Source organism: Polypterus senegalus, chromosome 7, assembly GCF_016835505.1.
Source record: "Polypterus senegalus isolate Bchr_013 chromosome 7, ASM1683550v1, whole genome shotgun sequence".
Lineage (NCBI taxonomy): Eukaryota > Metazoa > Chordata > Cladistia > Polypteriformes > Polypteridae > Polypterus > Polypterus senegalus.
In genome coordinates this window covers 11,632,364-11,648,950 of record NC_053160.1, presented here as the reverse complement: position 1 = coordinate 11,648,950, position 16,587 = coordinate 11,632,364, and the positions used below count along the sequence as shown (strand labels likewise).

Genomic DNA, 16,587 nt, shown 5'->3' with positions numbered 1-16,587 from the left:
AATCCCAGTAACTGAGCAGATTGTGAAATACTCAGACCGGCCCGTCTGGCACCAGCAACCATGCCACGCTCCAAATTGCTTAAATCGCCTTTCTTTCCCATTCTGACATTCAGTTTGGAGTTCAGGAGATTGTCTTGACCAGGACCACACCCCTAAATGCATTGAAGCAACTGCCCTGTGATTGGTTGATTAGATAATTGCATTAATGAGAAATTGAACAGGCGTTCCCTAATAATCCTTTAGGTGAGTGTACATCGACTGGTAAATCGACGGCCTCGCCTTTTGGCTCAGCTCTCTCTTCACCACGAGGGACCATTGCAGAGCCCGCATTACCTGCAGATGCTGCACCGATCCATCTGTCAACCTCCCACTCCATTCTTCCCTCACTCAGGGACACTTGCGGAAATCACTGTCTGTGAACATAGCTCGCCGTGCCATCCACAAATGCAGGTTAAAGCTTTAATCATGCAAAGAAGAAGCCATATGTGAACATGATCATGAAACATCACCATCTCCACTGGGCCAAAGCTCGTTTAAAATGGACTGTGGCAAAGTGGGAAATGTTCTGTGGTCAGACGAACTGAAATTTGAAATTCTTTTTGGAAAATGCGGACACCGTGTCCTCCGGACTAAACACGAGAGGGTCCATCCGGCTTATTATCAGCACTCAGTTCAAAAGCCTGTATCTCTGAAAGTATGAGGGTACATTAGTGCCAATGGAATTGGCAGCTGGAACATCTGGAAAAGTACCATCAGTGCTGAAAGGTATTTACAGGTTTTAGAGCAACATCTGCTTCCATCTACACGATGTCTTTTTCATGGAAGGCCTGGCATATTTCAGCAAGACAATTCTACGTCATCTATTAGAACAGTATGGCTTTGTAGTAGATGAGTCCTGGTGCTGAACTGGCCTGCCTGCAGTCTGACCTTTCACATACTGAAAACATGAAATGACAAAATTTGACAAAAAGACGACCCAGAACAGTTGAGCAGCTAGAATCCTAAATCAGACGGGAATGGGACAATATTGCTGTCCCAAAAGTCCAGCAGCTAGTCTCCTCAGTTTCCAGACATTTATGGATTGTTGTTAAAAAGAAGAGGGGATGCTACACAGTGATAAACACGGCCCTTTCTGAGACGTGTTGCTGCCATCAAATTCGAAGTGAACTGATATTTTTCATGAAATAGTAAAATGTCGGGCGGCACGGTGGCGCAGTGGGTAGTGCTGCTGCCTCGCAGTGAGGAGACCCGGGTTCACTTCCCGGGTCCTCCCTGCGTGGAGTTTGCATGTTCTCCTCGTGCCTGCGTGGGTTTCCTCCAGGAACTCCATTTTCCTCCCACAGTCCAAAGTGCATTGGCGATTCTAAATTGTCCCTAGTGTGCCCTGCGTGTGGGCTGGGGTTTGTTTCCTGCCTTGCACCCTGTGTTGGCTGGGATTGGCTCCAGCAGACCCCCATGACCCTGTAGTTAGGATGTAGCGGGTTGGGTAAGGATGGATAGTAAAATGTCTCACTTTCAATATCTGATATGTGTTCTATGTGCTACTGTGAATAAAATAAGGGTTTTTGCAGATCATTGCATTCTGTTTTTATTTACATTTTGCATTGTGTCGCAACTTTTTTGGAATTGGGGTTCTGCTAGGCCAGCAGTTCTCAAACTGTGGGGCGTGCCCTCCTGGGGGGGCACTGAAGCTGTACAAGGGGGGCATCAAATAAATGAACATGACATCAAAATATTTTTTTTTAGAGTTTGAACTCCAACTGACAAAATCTCTTATGTAACAGTCACAACGACACAGCTATGAACTAACTGACGTGCGGCGCCACTGCTGCTGCTTTTATAGTCGCGTATTTTCAATCCAGAAAGTTCGAGACGTATCGGTATCTGTCGCGAACATTCGGGTATCAGCAGATCAGCGACTGCACCACATTGGCAGCATGGCCAATATTGCCAGATTGAGTTAAATAATTTACTGCGTATTGGGTTATTCTCATGATACAACTAACAGCAGTATAATATTTGTCAGACAAAAATACGTTCGTCTCACGCAGACACACTGACGCTGGCGAAGCTGCCTTCTTCGTATCTCACCGTCACTTGATTTTCTTTTTATTCAGTTTTATTGAGTGTTCCTGCCAATCCCCGCATGTTGCTGTATGCTGGATATTTTCACATGTATTGTCTCTTTCTTTCAGGTGTGTAATAGAAACCACAGCATAGAGAGAAGTGTGTACATTGCTTCTTACACGAAAAGGCGATGGAAAAAGTGCACTTGAATAAAAGGGCACTTTTGTTATACTTTTACACCAATATACAGTATGTTCCTGTGTTTGAACGACACGGGCAGATGGGGAGTGTCTGATGATTGCATATAGCGCCGAAGTTACTGGTCTTTACCATTCTTTCTTCTGCATGTCCTGGAGTACAAAAGAAAAAGCATACAGCAACATGCGGGGACTGGCAGGAACACTCAATAAAACTGAATAAAAAGAAAAGCAAGTGACGGTGAGATCGAAGAAGGCAGCTTCGCCAGCGTTGTGTGTCAGAACCGGGGCGTTAGTATGCATCGTGGTACACTGCAGAGCTATAGCGTCTTTAGTGAAAACAGCCGTGTCAGATGGGGTTGTATGGATTGATTCTGAACGCGACTGAGAGAGTGAAAAGTGAATAAAAAAAAAAGCTAACCTTTACAAAGATCATAAATTGCACCAGCTGTTACAGACTGAAGTCAAATGTATGTTTTTATACTAAAACAGTAAGACTAAGAACAGTTTGCTTCTCAAAACGGAGGGGCGCAGGATCGAACTCGTGACCTCTTGATTCCCAAGCGGGAGCTAAGTCAATTGAACCACAGATGCTGTTACGATAAACTGCTGTCAATGTCACATGTTAAGGCGGCTTTTTGTTTCAGTTATATTTTTGAATAAAAGCGCAATTGTGTTATTCTTGTGAAAATGTTTCTTTGCTATTTGGACTTCAGGCTTCATACATTATATAGTTTATGCCTACATTTTGTCATCTACTACTAGAATATAAAAAACGTTTCTGTTTTAACAATGTGTTGACACAGATTACTGTAGAAACGGAACAGACATGAAATGCGTGCGTTCCAAATAACGATCTATTATTTCCACTCTAAAACTCCACTTCACTCCCAGATACTCAATCAAGGTGAAGTTCGTGCACGTTCTAAATTGGTGGGGGGATGGAATAGCCGGCTGCTCCAAGCTTCTCTTTATCAGCACATTTAGAAGACAACGGACGCTGGCGGAGAGGTGTGAAGGGATTTAAGAAGCAGTTTAAGGTGGGACGGAATTACGAGTTTTTTCGTAGGCTCTGGTAATTCTAGTGTTAAAAAAAAAAAAATTGCAAATATTTCATCGAAGTTAGCCGAACACATGCAAATCTTATACCGCGACACGGCACGCGTATCATTCCTTTGTTAGTTGAGTTATTCTCATCTATATTTTATATTATGCAGAGAGCGCAGAATTATTCCAGGTAGAAAAGGAGGTGCGCGAAATACGAACGTTTGAGAACCGCTGTGCTAGGCCATGGTGGGCAATTTAGCCAGGACATCGGGATACCCCCTGATGCCCAATGATCTTTAGTGACCAGAGAGAGTCAGGAGCTCAGTTTTACATCTCATCCATATTTACAGCACAGTGTCCCAGTTACCACAGGGTAAGCGCCCCCTGCTGGCCTCACCAGCACCTCATCCAGTGGCGACCCAAACGTAACACAATAAAATATCCAAGTTGGTAAATTCTCGTGAAGAATCACTATGCAGCAGAGTTGTGCATGTGTGTGCTTCAACCAAAGAGAAAATTCCATTAACATGTGAAGTGTGCTTTATTTCACCATTCTGCTTTTCAGCTTGTCACAGCCTTATTTGTTTTCTTTGCAATAAACAGACCGGCGCGAAAGTAGCAACAAATCTGAAAAAAAATGCTTTTCCGAACAAGCTGTCACACTTAATAACAAATGCATAACACTCATCAGCTTCATTCCTTCCATGAATCTCCACAGAGTAACAGCTATTTGCCTTTTGCCACCGACATAATACACATGCACTGCAAAGCCTTACAGGTATATATTTACAGGTAATGAAGAGCAAAAAGAGACCCGTGTCCTCCTAATGAAAAACAAGCCAGCTGTCGAATATCTTTAAATGACATGGAAACGTCTTAACAGCTACAGAGTACATGAAGCGGCAAACCCCCCCCGAGTTAGGACCATCTTTATCCCCTGCTTCCCCCTTACCTGATCTTGAGGATCAATCATTAGAGGCCAACGCCGCCCCCTGGTGACTAGAATACCATTTTCAGTGGAGACATCATCCCGTGGCAAGCCGTCTGTGTTCCACTGGCGAATTTCAAAGGCATCGCCCAATATGTCAATCAGGCTGAAGTTGGAACTGATTGGAATCTGAAGTTCTTGGCACCGTTTAATCCAACTTTGTATCAGCTAAAAAAAAAAAGATCACAAATAAGATAAGAAGAAGAAGAATACGATTAAGCAGGCTTTGAAAATGGTATACTATAGTTTCACTATGTCAGGGATGCCAGGGGCAACGACCCGGCCGGGACGCCTTGAGGGACCGGAAGAGGGTCAACGCCCGCCCTGGATCACATGGGGGCCGCCTTCCTGGTTGCTTTGGGGGCCACGGGTAGAGGGCTTGGAAGCCCAACCCTGTAGGGACACCTGCCTTGGGGACCCTGGACCTCAGCACTTCCGCCACACCAGAAGAAGAGAAGGGACACCCGGAGAGCTTCCGGGAGAACAGCAGGCATTTCCGCCACACTGGGGCGTGTCCAGGGAGGAATGCCAGGAGCTCATCCGGGATGAGATAAAAGAGGCCATCTCCCTTCATTCGAGGCTGGAGTCGGGTGGAAGCAGGACGAAGCAGGAGAGAGTGTGGAGGCGGCCCGAAGAGAAGGCATTGTGTGGCCAGGACTGTGTTTGGGGTTTGTGTGCACTTGATTATTGTAAATATTAGTTGTAAAATAAACGTGTGGTGGTGATTAACATGTCTGCCTGTCTGTGTTTGGGCCGCGTCCACATCTAACACAGCACTTCCCGATTGGGGGTGCTCGCAGCTGTTGCTGGGGGGTGCCAGAATCCATCGAGGAAGAAAAATGAAAAACATTATTTGTACAAAATCTTAATTTATCTATCTATTCCTAAATAATGAAATGGGCAGGCTATTCCGTATCAGTGCAATACGCTGGATGACTTCCGCTCTGAGGCGCACTTAGTGCTGCGTGGGTATTATGAACTATCGTATCTGTTCAAGTTCTATTTAAATTTTAAAAATAAGTAAGTTTTATTTAGTTGACAGAAATATCTTTGGTAGGAATTAGTGATGAGCGAGCACCAAAGTGTGCGACAACATTGCGATGTTCGTGTGCTCTACCGAGCACCCCAGTATAATGTAAGTCAATGGAAGACAACCAGGCACCCCCTGTTTTGAAGAGGGGAGGGTGCCTGGTCCATTGGAAAAGGTCAGAAAGTGACAGAAACACCACCCAAATGGACCGGGAACAGCATGGGGACGATGTCTGGATGCATCTTGGACTCCCAAGTCGCTGCTGGGAACCAGTTTGTCCGAGTTGTATGCCACTTTTACAGACTGACAAAAACACACCCAAAACCCCCCAAAAAAATCAATTTTACAGGAAAAATGACGCTCTAAAACTTTACATGCCAGTGCCTGCAGGTGAGCTGACGCTCTAAAACATATGACAGTGCCTGCATATATAGCACCCGATGACGTGTTCCGGCCAGCCAATCACTGTAATGCCAGCACCTAACATGGCTACTGGCATTACAGTGAGGGCAGTACTTACCTGCCCCTGGATTGGCTGTCTCCCACCCGCGAAACGTGTGGGGCGGAGACTCGAGCATGGCACACGAGCACATGTGGTGCTCGTTCGAGTAGCGCCATTCTACGAGCATAGCGATACTCGAGCTGAACACATGTTCGGCCTAGCATGCTCGCTCATCACTAGTAGGAATTGTAAGTTAAATGTAGTCATCATTGCATACATTTTTCTTCACCATAGAAATTTAACTCTTTTAGGGTGGATGTCGACTTTTGTCGACAGGAGGGGTTGAGGGCGAATGTCGACTAAAGTCAACATCCAGGTATAGAGGGCGATAATCAGCTGTTAATGGCGACAAATCTCACTGTCACGTCACAGGCATTCCCTCTGTGCTTGGAGGAATGCTAGACTCGTTGACTCGGCAACTAATCCTAGCGTGTGCGTGAGTTGCGAAATTTAAACAATGGCAAGATGGCATCGACATGTGACAAGGGAGCGACGCGAGTGCAGAAAAGAAAACACTCGGCAGACAATGTTTTGCGCATTATCGCGGAGTTGGACTCTGATTTTTCAGAATCAGATTTCATTGACAGTGATCAGGAGATCGAGCAAGAGAGTGAGAAGCCGGCATCAGTGGATCTGCTGCCAGTTGAGCGATTCGAGTAGCCGATGCATCTACGGCAAGGTTCGCGTGGGATAAATACACAGACATTGATCCGTTGAGAGCCGATCTGACTACTGGACTTCACAAGACGGCATGGCTTGCTGTTGGACACGACAGATCACCAGCTGCTGTCCTTCAGGCTGCTCTCTCCTGATGCTGCTTTTCAGCTACCGTCAGACAAGACAAACAGGTAGGCAGAGAAATTTTTTGAATCGCGGGCTGCGTTTGCATCGCATTCTCGTTTTTCAAAGTGTAAACCCACAACAAAAGACGAGATGAAGCGTGCTGTGGTATTACAAATAGAGATGGGACAGAACTGGTGATATAACTTCAGGGAGCATTGGTTCAAACGTGCTTTGTCCCCTGGTGGCTTTGGACAGGTTATGCAGCATGGTGATAGGTACGTGGTGCTGCAAAGTTTTATTCACTTCTGTAATAAACAGAAGCAAATCCCATGGGGTGAGCCAGGCTATAATGCCATGCATAAAGTTCATAAAGTTTCAGAAGATGAAAAGAGGTGACAATACGGTTTTCATGCGGGCAGAAAACTTGGTGGCAGTGGAATGGCACGATGGCAAAAGGGTGACTTGTCTCTCTACAGTACACACTAACAATATATGTGAGAAAGTGCAGCAGCAGACAATTGACAAGTAGGCACCAAAGCAACACGTATTGTAAGCAGTGCAATGTGGCAATGACTGAAATTGGCTGCTTTGAGCGAGATCAGACTGTGCAGGACTTTGCTGTGTAACATGTATGTGATATGTATGTGAAATCATAGAGTATGCAGGCTCATACAACATGCAAGACAGTAACATTTGTCAAAAGTAAATATTTTTTGTTGATTTGATATGTTAAACAATTGCTTTGTGTTCTTTTTTAAAAAATGTTAGTTTTTGTAAAAATATTCATCCCTGGGAGATAAGAAACAAAATAAAATTAGCCCTAAAAGAGTTAAAGACTAAATTCAACTTACATTCCTACCAAAGATATTTCTGTCGACTAAATAGAACCTACTTATATCCAAATAGAACTTGAAAAGATATATTTTTTCGAATCTGATCGTGCATTTTAGATCGCCTTGACGTGCACCACATCGAGCCCGCGTGCTATTGTGCTGTCGCCTGCCTGCCGCAATAACTCACCGTCGCTTCGCTCTTACTTTTTTACCATTCATTTAATCATGGCTAGTCACGAAAAAATTAAAACATGGAAGGAGGATTACACTGACTATGGCTTTACCAAAACAATTATTGATGGCGAATAAAGTATCGATTATTCATAAAGCTTCAATTGGTGATCTGTCTTTCTGCGTTAACCTCATATTTTTTCATTCTTCTTCTCAAACTGAGGGGGTGCGAAATCGGCCTCGTCTGTCACAGGGGGTGCGAGGGTAAAATGAATTGGGAAGCACTGCAGTAACACAATGTCTTACTTGTGTTTCTAATTGGATGAATAGTAATTTTCTCAAGCTAAATAAAGAGAAAATAGAAATCTTAGTGATTGTCAATAATGGATATAATGAGGTTATTAGAAATAAACTGGATACATTAGGATTAAAAGTCAAGACGGAGGTAAAGAATTTAGGGGTAACTGTTGACTGTAACCTGAATTTTAAATCGCATATTAATCAGATCATTAGGACAGCATTTTTTCACTTAAGAAACATAACAAAAGTTAGACCTCTTATATCACTGAAAGATGCTGAGAAATTAATTCACGCTTTTGTTTTCAGTCGACTAGATTACTGTAACGTACTCCTCTCAGGACCACCCAAAAAAGACATAAATCACTTGCAATGAGTACAGAATGCAGCTGCTAGAATCCTAGAAAGCCAGTCACGTGATTTGAATCCAACTGAGCAGGCCTTTCATGTGCTGAACAGAAAAAGCCCCCTAAAGCAAGCAGGAGCTGAAAATGGCTACATTAGGGGCTTGGCAGAGCATCACCAGAGAAGATTCTCAGCACCTGGTGACGTCTGTGAATCGCTGACTTCAAGCAGTCATTGCATGCTGGGATATGTGACAAAGTCCTGAATATGACAATGGCTTTAATAGACCTTCTACACTCACCTAAAGGATTATTAGGACCACCATACTAATACAGTGTTTGACCCCCTTTCGCCTTCAGAACTGCCTTAATTCTACGTGGCATTGATTCAACAAGGTGCTGAAAGCATTCTTTACAAATGTTGGCCCATATTGATAGGATAGCATCTTGCAGTTGATGGAGATTTGTGGGATGCACATCCAGGGCACGAAGCTCCCGTTCCACCACATCCCAAAGATGCTCTATTGGGTTGAGATCTGGTGACTGTGGGGGCCATTTTAGTACAGTGAACTCATTGTCATGTTCAAGAAACCAATTTGAAATGATTTGAGCTTTGTGACATGGTGCATTATCCTGCTGGAAGTAGCCATCACAGGATCATGAAGGGATGGACATGGTCAGAAACAATGCTCAGGTAGCCCGTGGCATTTAAACGATGCCCAATTGGCACTAAGGGGCCTAAAGTGTGCCAAGAAAACATCCCCCACACCATTACACCACCACCACCAGCCTGCACAGTGGTAACAAGGCATGATGGATCCATGTTCTCATTCTGTTTACGCCAAATTCTGACTCGACCATTTGAATGTCTCAACAGAAATCGAGACTCATCAGACCAGGCAACATTTTTCCAGTCTTCAACTGTCCAATTTTGGTGAGCTCGTGCAAATTGTAGCCTCTTTTTCCTATTTGTAGTGGAGATGAGTGGTACCCGGTGGGGTCTTCTGTTGTTGTAGCCCATCCGCCTCAAGGTTGTGCGTGTTGTGGCTTCACAAATGCTTTGCTGCATACCTCGGTTGTAATGTCAAAGTTGCTCTTCTATCAGCTTGAATCAGTCGGCCCATTCTCCTCTGACCTCTAGCATCAAAAAGGTATTTTCGCCCACAGGACTGCCGCATACTGGATGTTTTTCCCTTTTCACACCATTCTTTGTAAACCCTAGAAATGGTTGTGCGTGAAAATCCCAGTAACTGAGCAGATTGTGAAATACTCAGACCGGCCCGTCTGGCACTAACAACCATGCCACGCTCCAAATTGCTTAAATCATCTTTCTTTCCCATTCTGACATTCAGTTTGGAGTTCAGGAGATTGTCTTGACCAGGACCACACCCCTAAATGCATTGAAGCAACTGCCATGTGATTGGTTGATTAGGTAATTGCATTAATGAGAAATTGAACAGGTGTTCCTGATAATCCTTTAGGTGAGTGTATTGCTGTATCCCAAACATTATGGTGCCCTGAAATGGTAGAAAAGGGGTGTGTGACTGAAATGTCTGCAAATCCCTTTAAATGAAAATCTGCAATGTGCACTTTAATCACGTCAGAATTGTTTGACTTGTAATTTTAAATTGTGGACCAGAGGAGTAAATCAAGGAAAAACGTGTCATCATACCAAGCTGTATTTTTTAAAGATTCTTGGTGGCCCTTTTCGTATCTAGCCTGGGTTTTTTCACTGGATTTCCCCCTCTAATAGACATATTAGGAAGTGCTTTTGGGACTCCATATGATAATACAAATCTGAGGACTTTCCAAAAACCTTCACCTTGTGTTTTTTTAAAGGTGCATAGACTTTGAAGTGTGTTTTGGATGGCCGTCTCAGTGTAGTGAATGTGTTTGTTGCATTATGTTTCTGCACAAAGTCGCTATATGGGACGTTTAAGAAGCAGTTGCAAGATCATGTCTGCAAACTTGTCAATGGAAGAACCACAATATGTGGAGGGCCAGTGAAAGCACACTTTCTACATTCTGACTGACGCAAACATAGGAAGGGTTTTTGGATTTCACTTATGATTCCTTTTAAGTTGCACATCACCATCACAATATGAAATGTAATAAACCTTCATAAACAGGCAAGTCCCTTTTAGTTTTGATTATGCAGACTGCCATACAAGGAAAAGGAGAATAAATGTTACATCTAACTCTAAAAAGAACCTGCCTCTGTGTCCTTTTCTGACAGCATTGAACCAGCAAAACTGTTACATTTTCATTGCACACTTGACAGGCCCCTGGACTGACCATATCTCAATGAAATTTCCAGGCACAGAATTCCCTGTGGAATATTGCTGGAGGAATTTTTAATGCAATCAATGTCCATGCGGCCTGCGTCAAATGTTCACTCCAAAAGGGGAGTGAAGGGAGTTTGGAGGTCCCATGGCTTATTTTGAATGGCCATTTATATGCAGACAGAGGTGTCAAACTCAGATCCTGGAGGGCAGCAGCGGCTAGGGATTTTTTTTTTGTCCAACCACTTTCTTAATTTGTAACCAATTCATTACTGCAGCCAATGGAACCGACTTCTTTCACTTTTAACTGACTTGCTTTTTAAGACTCATCACCCTTAAATATTTTTTTTCTTTGAATTTCAAACCCAACAATAATGAGATACAAGGCGAGTCAACTAAGGATGGGATAACCCGAATTCCATTTGCCTTTGTCCTTCATACAATACCTGTTTTCCAATGAAAATCTGAAATGCAAAAGTGAAAGACTAGACTAGGAAAATATCGTCCTGCTCTGCTTCCACAAAATATTTTGATGGTGCTTTTAGAAATGGGAAAATCATCAGTACTGGAAATGTTTGGTGTGGCACTAATAAGTCATGGAATTATAGAACGGGCTTCTCTAACAGCAAGAATTGACTTCTAATTAAGAGAAAATGGTGGCCCCTCAGTAAATGAGTTTAAGACCAGCTTTGCATCTCATAAATGTGTGGCTGCTTTTGAAGGAAAAAAGATGGATTTGTATGCATGTGCAAAGTCATGGAAGAGCATCATTGATAATTAATGTACAAAGCAGGAAGCATCATTTTAGAAAAAATAATTATGACAGATATAATGGGCAACACATTCTTTCAAAGGTTTGCTTCTTGAACACAAGTTTAATTTCAGATTGTATGTATCACACAATCATTTGGTGAAACTGACATTAACTTTTATTGAATTTAGCATGTTTAATTGAAAGAAAATTTCCGGCGCAGCATCCGAGTGGCAGCCTTTCCAGCAGCTCCGTATATGACTTTATCATTTTACCTTTTTATCTCTATTTTTCTCTATTTCACTGATCACTTCTACCACTTTCTTTTATGTGGAATTGCTCCCTGGACACTTTTTACTATTTTACCATTGTGAATTTCCCCTTAGGATTAATAAAGTATCTATCTATCTATCTATCTATCTAATTGGTTTAAGTGGCATTAGAACTGATCCTCTGATGATGCAATTGTTCTGTGTTAATGTTTGTGATGCACCATCTGTTGGAATGAAAAATACAACAAATATGCCCCTGTTATATGCCATTTGGTATGGGATTTGTAAAAGCAGTGTGAATGTTTACTTATTTACTAACTTACTTATCTATCTATTTATGTATATTTTCTTTAAAGAGCTTCTGTATAAAACAAATATCTCCCTCCATCTACTGTATATCTTATATATTTGCTTTCACATCTATCTATCTATCTATCTATTTAATGTTTGTGATGTGCGTTGGAATGACAAATACAATGAATATGTGTCTGTTATACACCATTTGGTATGGGGGTTGTAAAAGCAGTGTTAATGTTTGTGATGCACCATGTGTTGGAATGATAAATGCAATGCATACGTCTCTTTTATATACCATTTGGTATGATATATGTAAAAGCAGTGTTAATGTTTATTTATTTGTTTACTTACTTATCTACCTATGTATGAATTTATTTATATCCCCCTGGAGACACATACAGTTCTGTCTATCTATCTATCTATCTATCATATAGTGTGTTTCATATCTATCTATCTATTATATAGTGCCTTCCTATCTATCTATCTATCTATCTAATGCTTGTGATGTGCCATTTGTTGGAATGACAAATGCAATGAATATGTCTCTGTTATACACCATTTGGTATGGGATTTGAAAATGCAGTGTTAATGTGTGTGACACGCCATCTGTTGGAATGACAGAAGCATAACCACCTAGATGGACACACAGACACATCCCATTATTAAGTTGTGTAATATATTTATTAATCTTTTAGTCATCCTTTTTATCTGCAGGGTAGCTGTCATCATACATACAATATTTTAAGCTATCTAAATATAGTGAAAAGTCAAGCAAAATGACACCTTTAATTGGCTAACTAAAATGTTTACAATATGCAGGCTTTCGAGTACAACTCAGGCCTGATTATATCTCGCCTGAAGAAGGAGCCTGAGTTGCACTGAAAGCCTGCATATTGTAATCTTTTTAGTTAGCCAATAAAAGCTGTCATACTGCGTAACTTTTAATTACATTCATAATGGCTAACACTGCACAACACTAAAGAAATTTTGTTTTCCTTTTGCCTTTTTCTAGAAGTGCAATCGTTAAAAAAAGTGAAACAACATTAAGGATTAATTCACCTTCTGTACAATCAAAATACAGTACATTACAAAATAACCACCGAATATAAGCATCTTTAGAACTACTGAATCACAAGATTATCTGGGTTGTAAAGCCTGAAAATGAAGCTCTAAAAGTCAAATGAGCATCGACACAAAAATCAAAATCAAAATAGCTGACTGGCACCCTCTGCTGGCTAAAGGGTGTTAGTCTTTTACAAGGTTTTTTCAGCGCATACTATGCATTATGAATTAGATGTGATATTAGCACAAGTGCCTAACAAATGAAAACAAAATGATAAATCGGTTCTGTGTGGATGAGATAAAGAAAAATATCTGTTGAGCTTAAGACATTATGTAAATATGTGGTGCCATTTACAAAAATGTAATGTAGAAAAATATAATAAGGAAGTGGTAGAATGGACAGACATTTTAAAGATTGTATTATACCTGTAACCTTGAAATAAAATTGCTTAAAATAGGACTTCCTGTATTAAATATTGCTTTATAATGAGGGCGACCAGCATGGTGGCACAGAGGTTGGCCCTTTCTGCTTCACTAATCCAGCATGGCTTTGAATGCAGGGCTTGGTCATCATGGTCAGTGTGGAGTTTGCACTTTCTCCCCTCGCCTGTGTGGAGTTACCCCCCGGTACCCTTTTCTTCCAGAAATATTCAGGTTAGGCTCATCATTGATTCTTAAAAGTTTGAATGTGGGCATTCATGGATCGGCCCCCTTGCAGTGGCATTGTGCCCTTGAAGTGTGCAAGATCAGCTGCTCACCCTGGCAGATACAAGGGGACTAATGAAGTGGCATTTGTAACTAACGAGTCAAGTGCAGACTTAACAGTAACAAAGTTATAATCATTTGATCAGATAAATCATCTTTATGCCTGGAGTGTGGAAAATTAAATATTACAAATTGAAATGGTGGGTGTGCTCATGGTGGCACGTTGGTTGATGCTTCTGCTTCACTGATACAATATTTTTGGGTCAATTGTTGAGTCCAGTTACAGTCTCGATGGAGTTTTTGTGCTTTGATTTTCCTGTCATAGACTAACAGCACCTATAAAAAGTCTTCACCTCCTTTGTAAGTTTTTCACATTGTTTTGTTATACAAAATTCAGTTCCAGTAGGTTTAATTAGGCTTTTTTGTTCACTGGCACACAATAATGCCCAAACACAATTCCGTTTCAAATAAAAGATATTTATTCACCTCCAACACCATCCTTATACAGTCAAATGAAAAAGTTTGGGAACCCCTCTCAGCCAAAAAGATCACAATGAAATGTCTTTCATTTCCTAGGAACATCTGAGCACTGCAGTTTTTTCCGAGCAAAGATTTTTAGTGAAGCAGTATTTAGTTGTATGAAATTAAATCAAATGTGAAAACCTGGCTGTGCAAAAATGTGGGCCCCTTTGTAATTTTGCTGATTTGAATGCCTGTCACTGCTCAATGCTGATTACTTGGTATGATGAGCTTGTTAAGCTTTGAACGTCATAGACAGGAGTGTCCAATCATGAGTGGTCAGCTGCAAGTTGTGCTTCCTTCCCTTTGACTCTCCTCTGAAGAGTGACAGACAGCACGGGATCCTCAAAGCAACTCTCAGAAGATCTGAAAACAAAGATTGTTCAGTCTCACGGTTTAGGGCAGGGGTGTCGAACTCCAGGCCTCGAGTGCCGCAGTGGCTGCAGGTTTTCATTCTAACCCTTTTCCTAATCAGTGACCCGTTTTCACTGCTAATGAACTCCTTTTCCCTTCATTTTAATAGGCCTGTTTTTAAGGATTCCTTTCCTCACTAAACGACAGCCAAACAGAAATGAGACGTGAAGCGAGCTAACAGATGACCAGCTAAACTGGGATTTCAAACTCCAACCAATCTCTTAATCAGAAGCCGATTCTTGCTGTTAATTAAAACTCGTTATTTAATTCCATGGCCTGTTGCTGCTCTCATTCTGCCACAGCAGACATTTCCAAAACTGTTGATTTTTCCGTTTTTCCTAAGAACACCGTCAAGATGTTTTGGTGGCCTGAGCAGACCAACATGATCGATTATTTTCAGATATTGTGTGATGGGCACAGGTGAGCCAGTCATGTGGCGACTCATTTTGTGTCTCATTATTGTTTGGCTGCTAATTACGGAATAAGAAATAACTAAGGGGTCTGAGTCATGTTAATTAAAACTAAGGCAAAAAAAGTGAATTAACAGCAAAAACAGCTCACTAATGAAGAAGATGGTTAGAATGAAAACCTGCAGCCACTGCGGCCCTCCAGGACCGGAGTTTGACACCCGTGGTTTAAGGGAAGGCTACAAAAAGCCATCTCAGAGGTTTAAACTGTCAGTTTCAACTGTAAGGAATGGAATCAGGAAATGGAAGGCCACAGGCACAGTTGCTGTTAAACGAACTCAGCAGGTCTGGCAGGCCAAGAAAAATACAGGAGCAGAATATGAGCAAGACAACCCACAGATCACCTCCAAGACCTGCAAGAACATCTCACTGCAGATGGTGTATCTGTACATCGTTCTACAATTCAACACAATTTGCACAAAGAACATCTGTATGGCAGGGTGATGAGAAAGAAGCCCTTTCTGCACTCACGCCACAAACAGAGTTGCTTGTTGTATCAAAGGCTCATTTAGACAAGTCAGATTCATTTTGGAACAAAGTGCTTTGGACTGATGAGACAAAAATTGAGTTATTTGGTCATAACAAAAAGCACTTTGCATGGAGGAAGAAGAACACAGCATTCCAAGAAAAACACCTGCTACCTACTGTCACATCTGGTGGAGGTTCCATCATGCTGTGGGGCTGTGTGGCGAGTTCAGGGACTGGGGCTCTTGTTAAAGTCGAGGGTCAGATGAATTCAACCCAATATCAACACATCTTTCAAGATAATATTCAAGCATCGGTCACAAAGTTGAAGTTACACAGGGGTTGGATATTCCAATAAGACAATGACCCAAAACACAGTTGGAAATCTACAAAGGCATTCATGCAGAGAGAGAAGTACAATGTTCTGGAATGGCCGTCACAGTCCCCTGACTTGAATATCATCGAAAATCTATGGGATGATTTGAAGCAGGCTGTCCATCAAATTGAACTGAACTGGAGAGATTTTGTATGAAGAATGGTCAGAAATACCTCCATCCAGAATCCAGACGCTCATCAAAGGCTATAGGAGGACAGCGTCGAGAGGCTGTTAGATTTGTAAAAGGAGGTTCAACTAAGTATTGATGTCATATCTCTGTTGGGTGCCCACATTTATGCAACTGTCTAATTTTGTTATGATGCATATTGCATATTTTCTGTTAATCCAATAAACTTAATGTCACTGCTGAAATACTCCTGTTTCCATAAGGCATGTCGTATATTATTTGAAAGCTCAGCCAACGACAAACAAAAATCCAAAGAATTAAGAGGGGCTCCCAAACAGTTTCATATGACTGTATAAGCACCAGCCACAATGCACAAATACAAATTCTCTCCTTCCCACCTCCTGTAGGGTGTTGCTCGCCGCCTCCCAACCCTGACACAACTAAATGAGGCTGCCGGCTCTCTTTTAAATCCATGCTGGGAACTGCTTCCACTATCTGACCCAGGTCGTCTAAGCAGGGGTCACCAGCTCCGGTCCTGGAGGGCCCCACTGGCTGTAGGTTTTCATTCTAACCCTTTTCTTAATCAGTCAC

At 41.9% G+C, this 16,587-nt stretch overlaps 1 protein-coding gene across 1 annotated transcript in view; it reads right to left on the bottom strand.

Moving 5' to 3' along the window:
- dnah6 (dynein, axonemal, heavy chain 6) overlaps positions 1–16,587 on the bottom strand; it is a 433,707-nt gene that overhangs the window by 147,263 nt on the left and 269,857 nt on the right. The window contains exon 55 of the mRNA XM_039758084.1: positions 4,264–4,467. Coding sequence (XP_039614018.1) covers positions 4,264–4,467 — 204 coding nt within the window. The remainder of the gene's footprint in view (positions 1–4,263; positions 4,468–16,587) is intronic.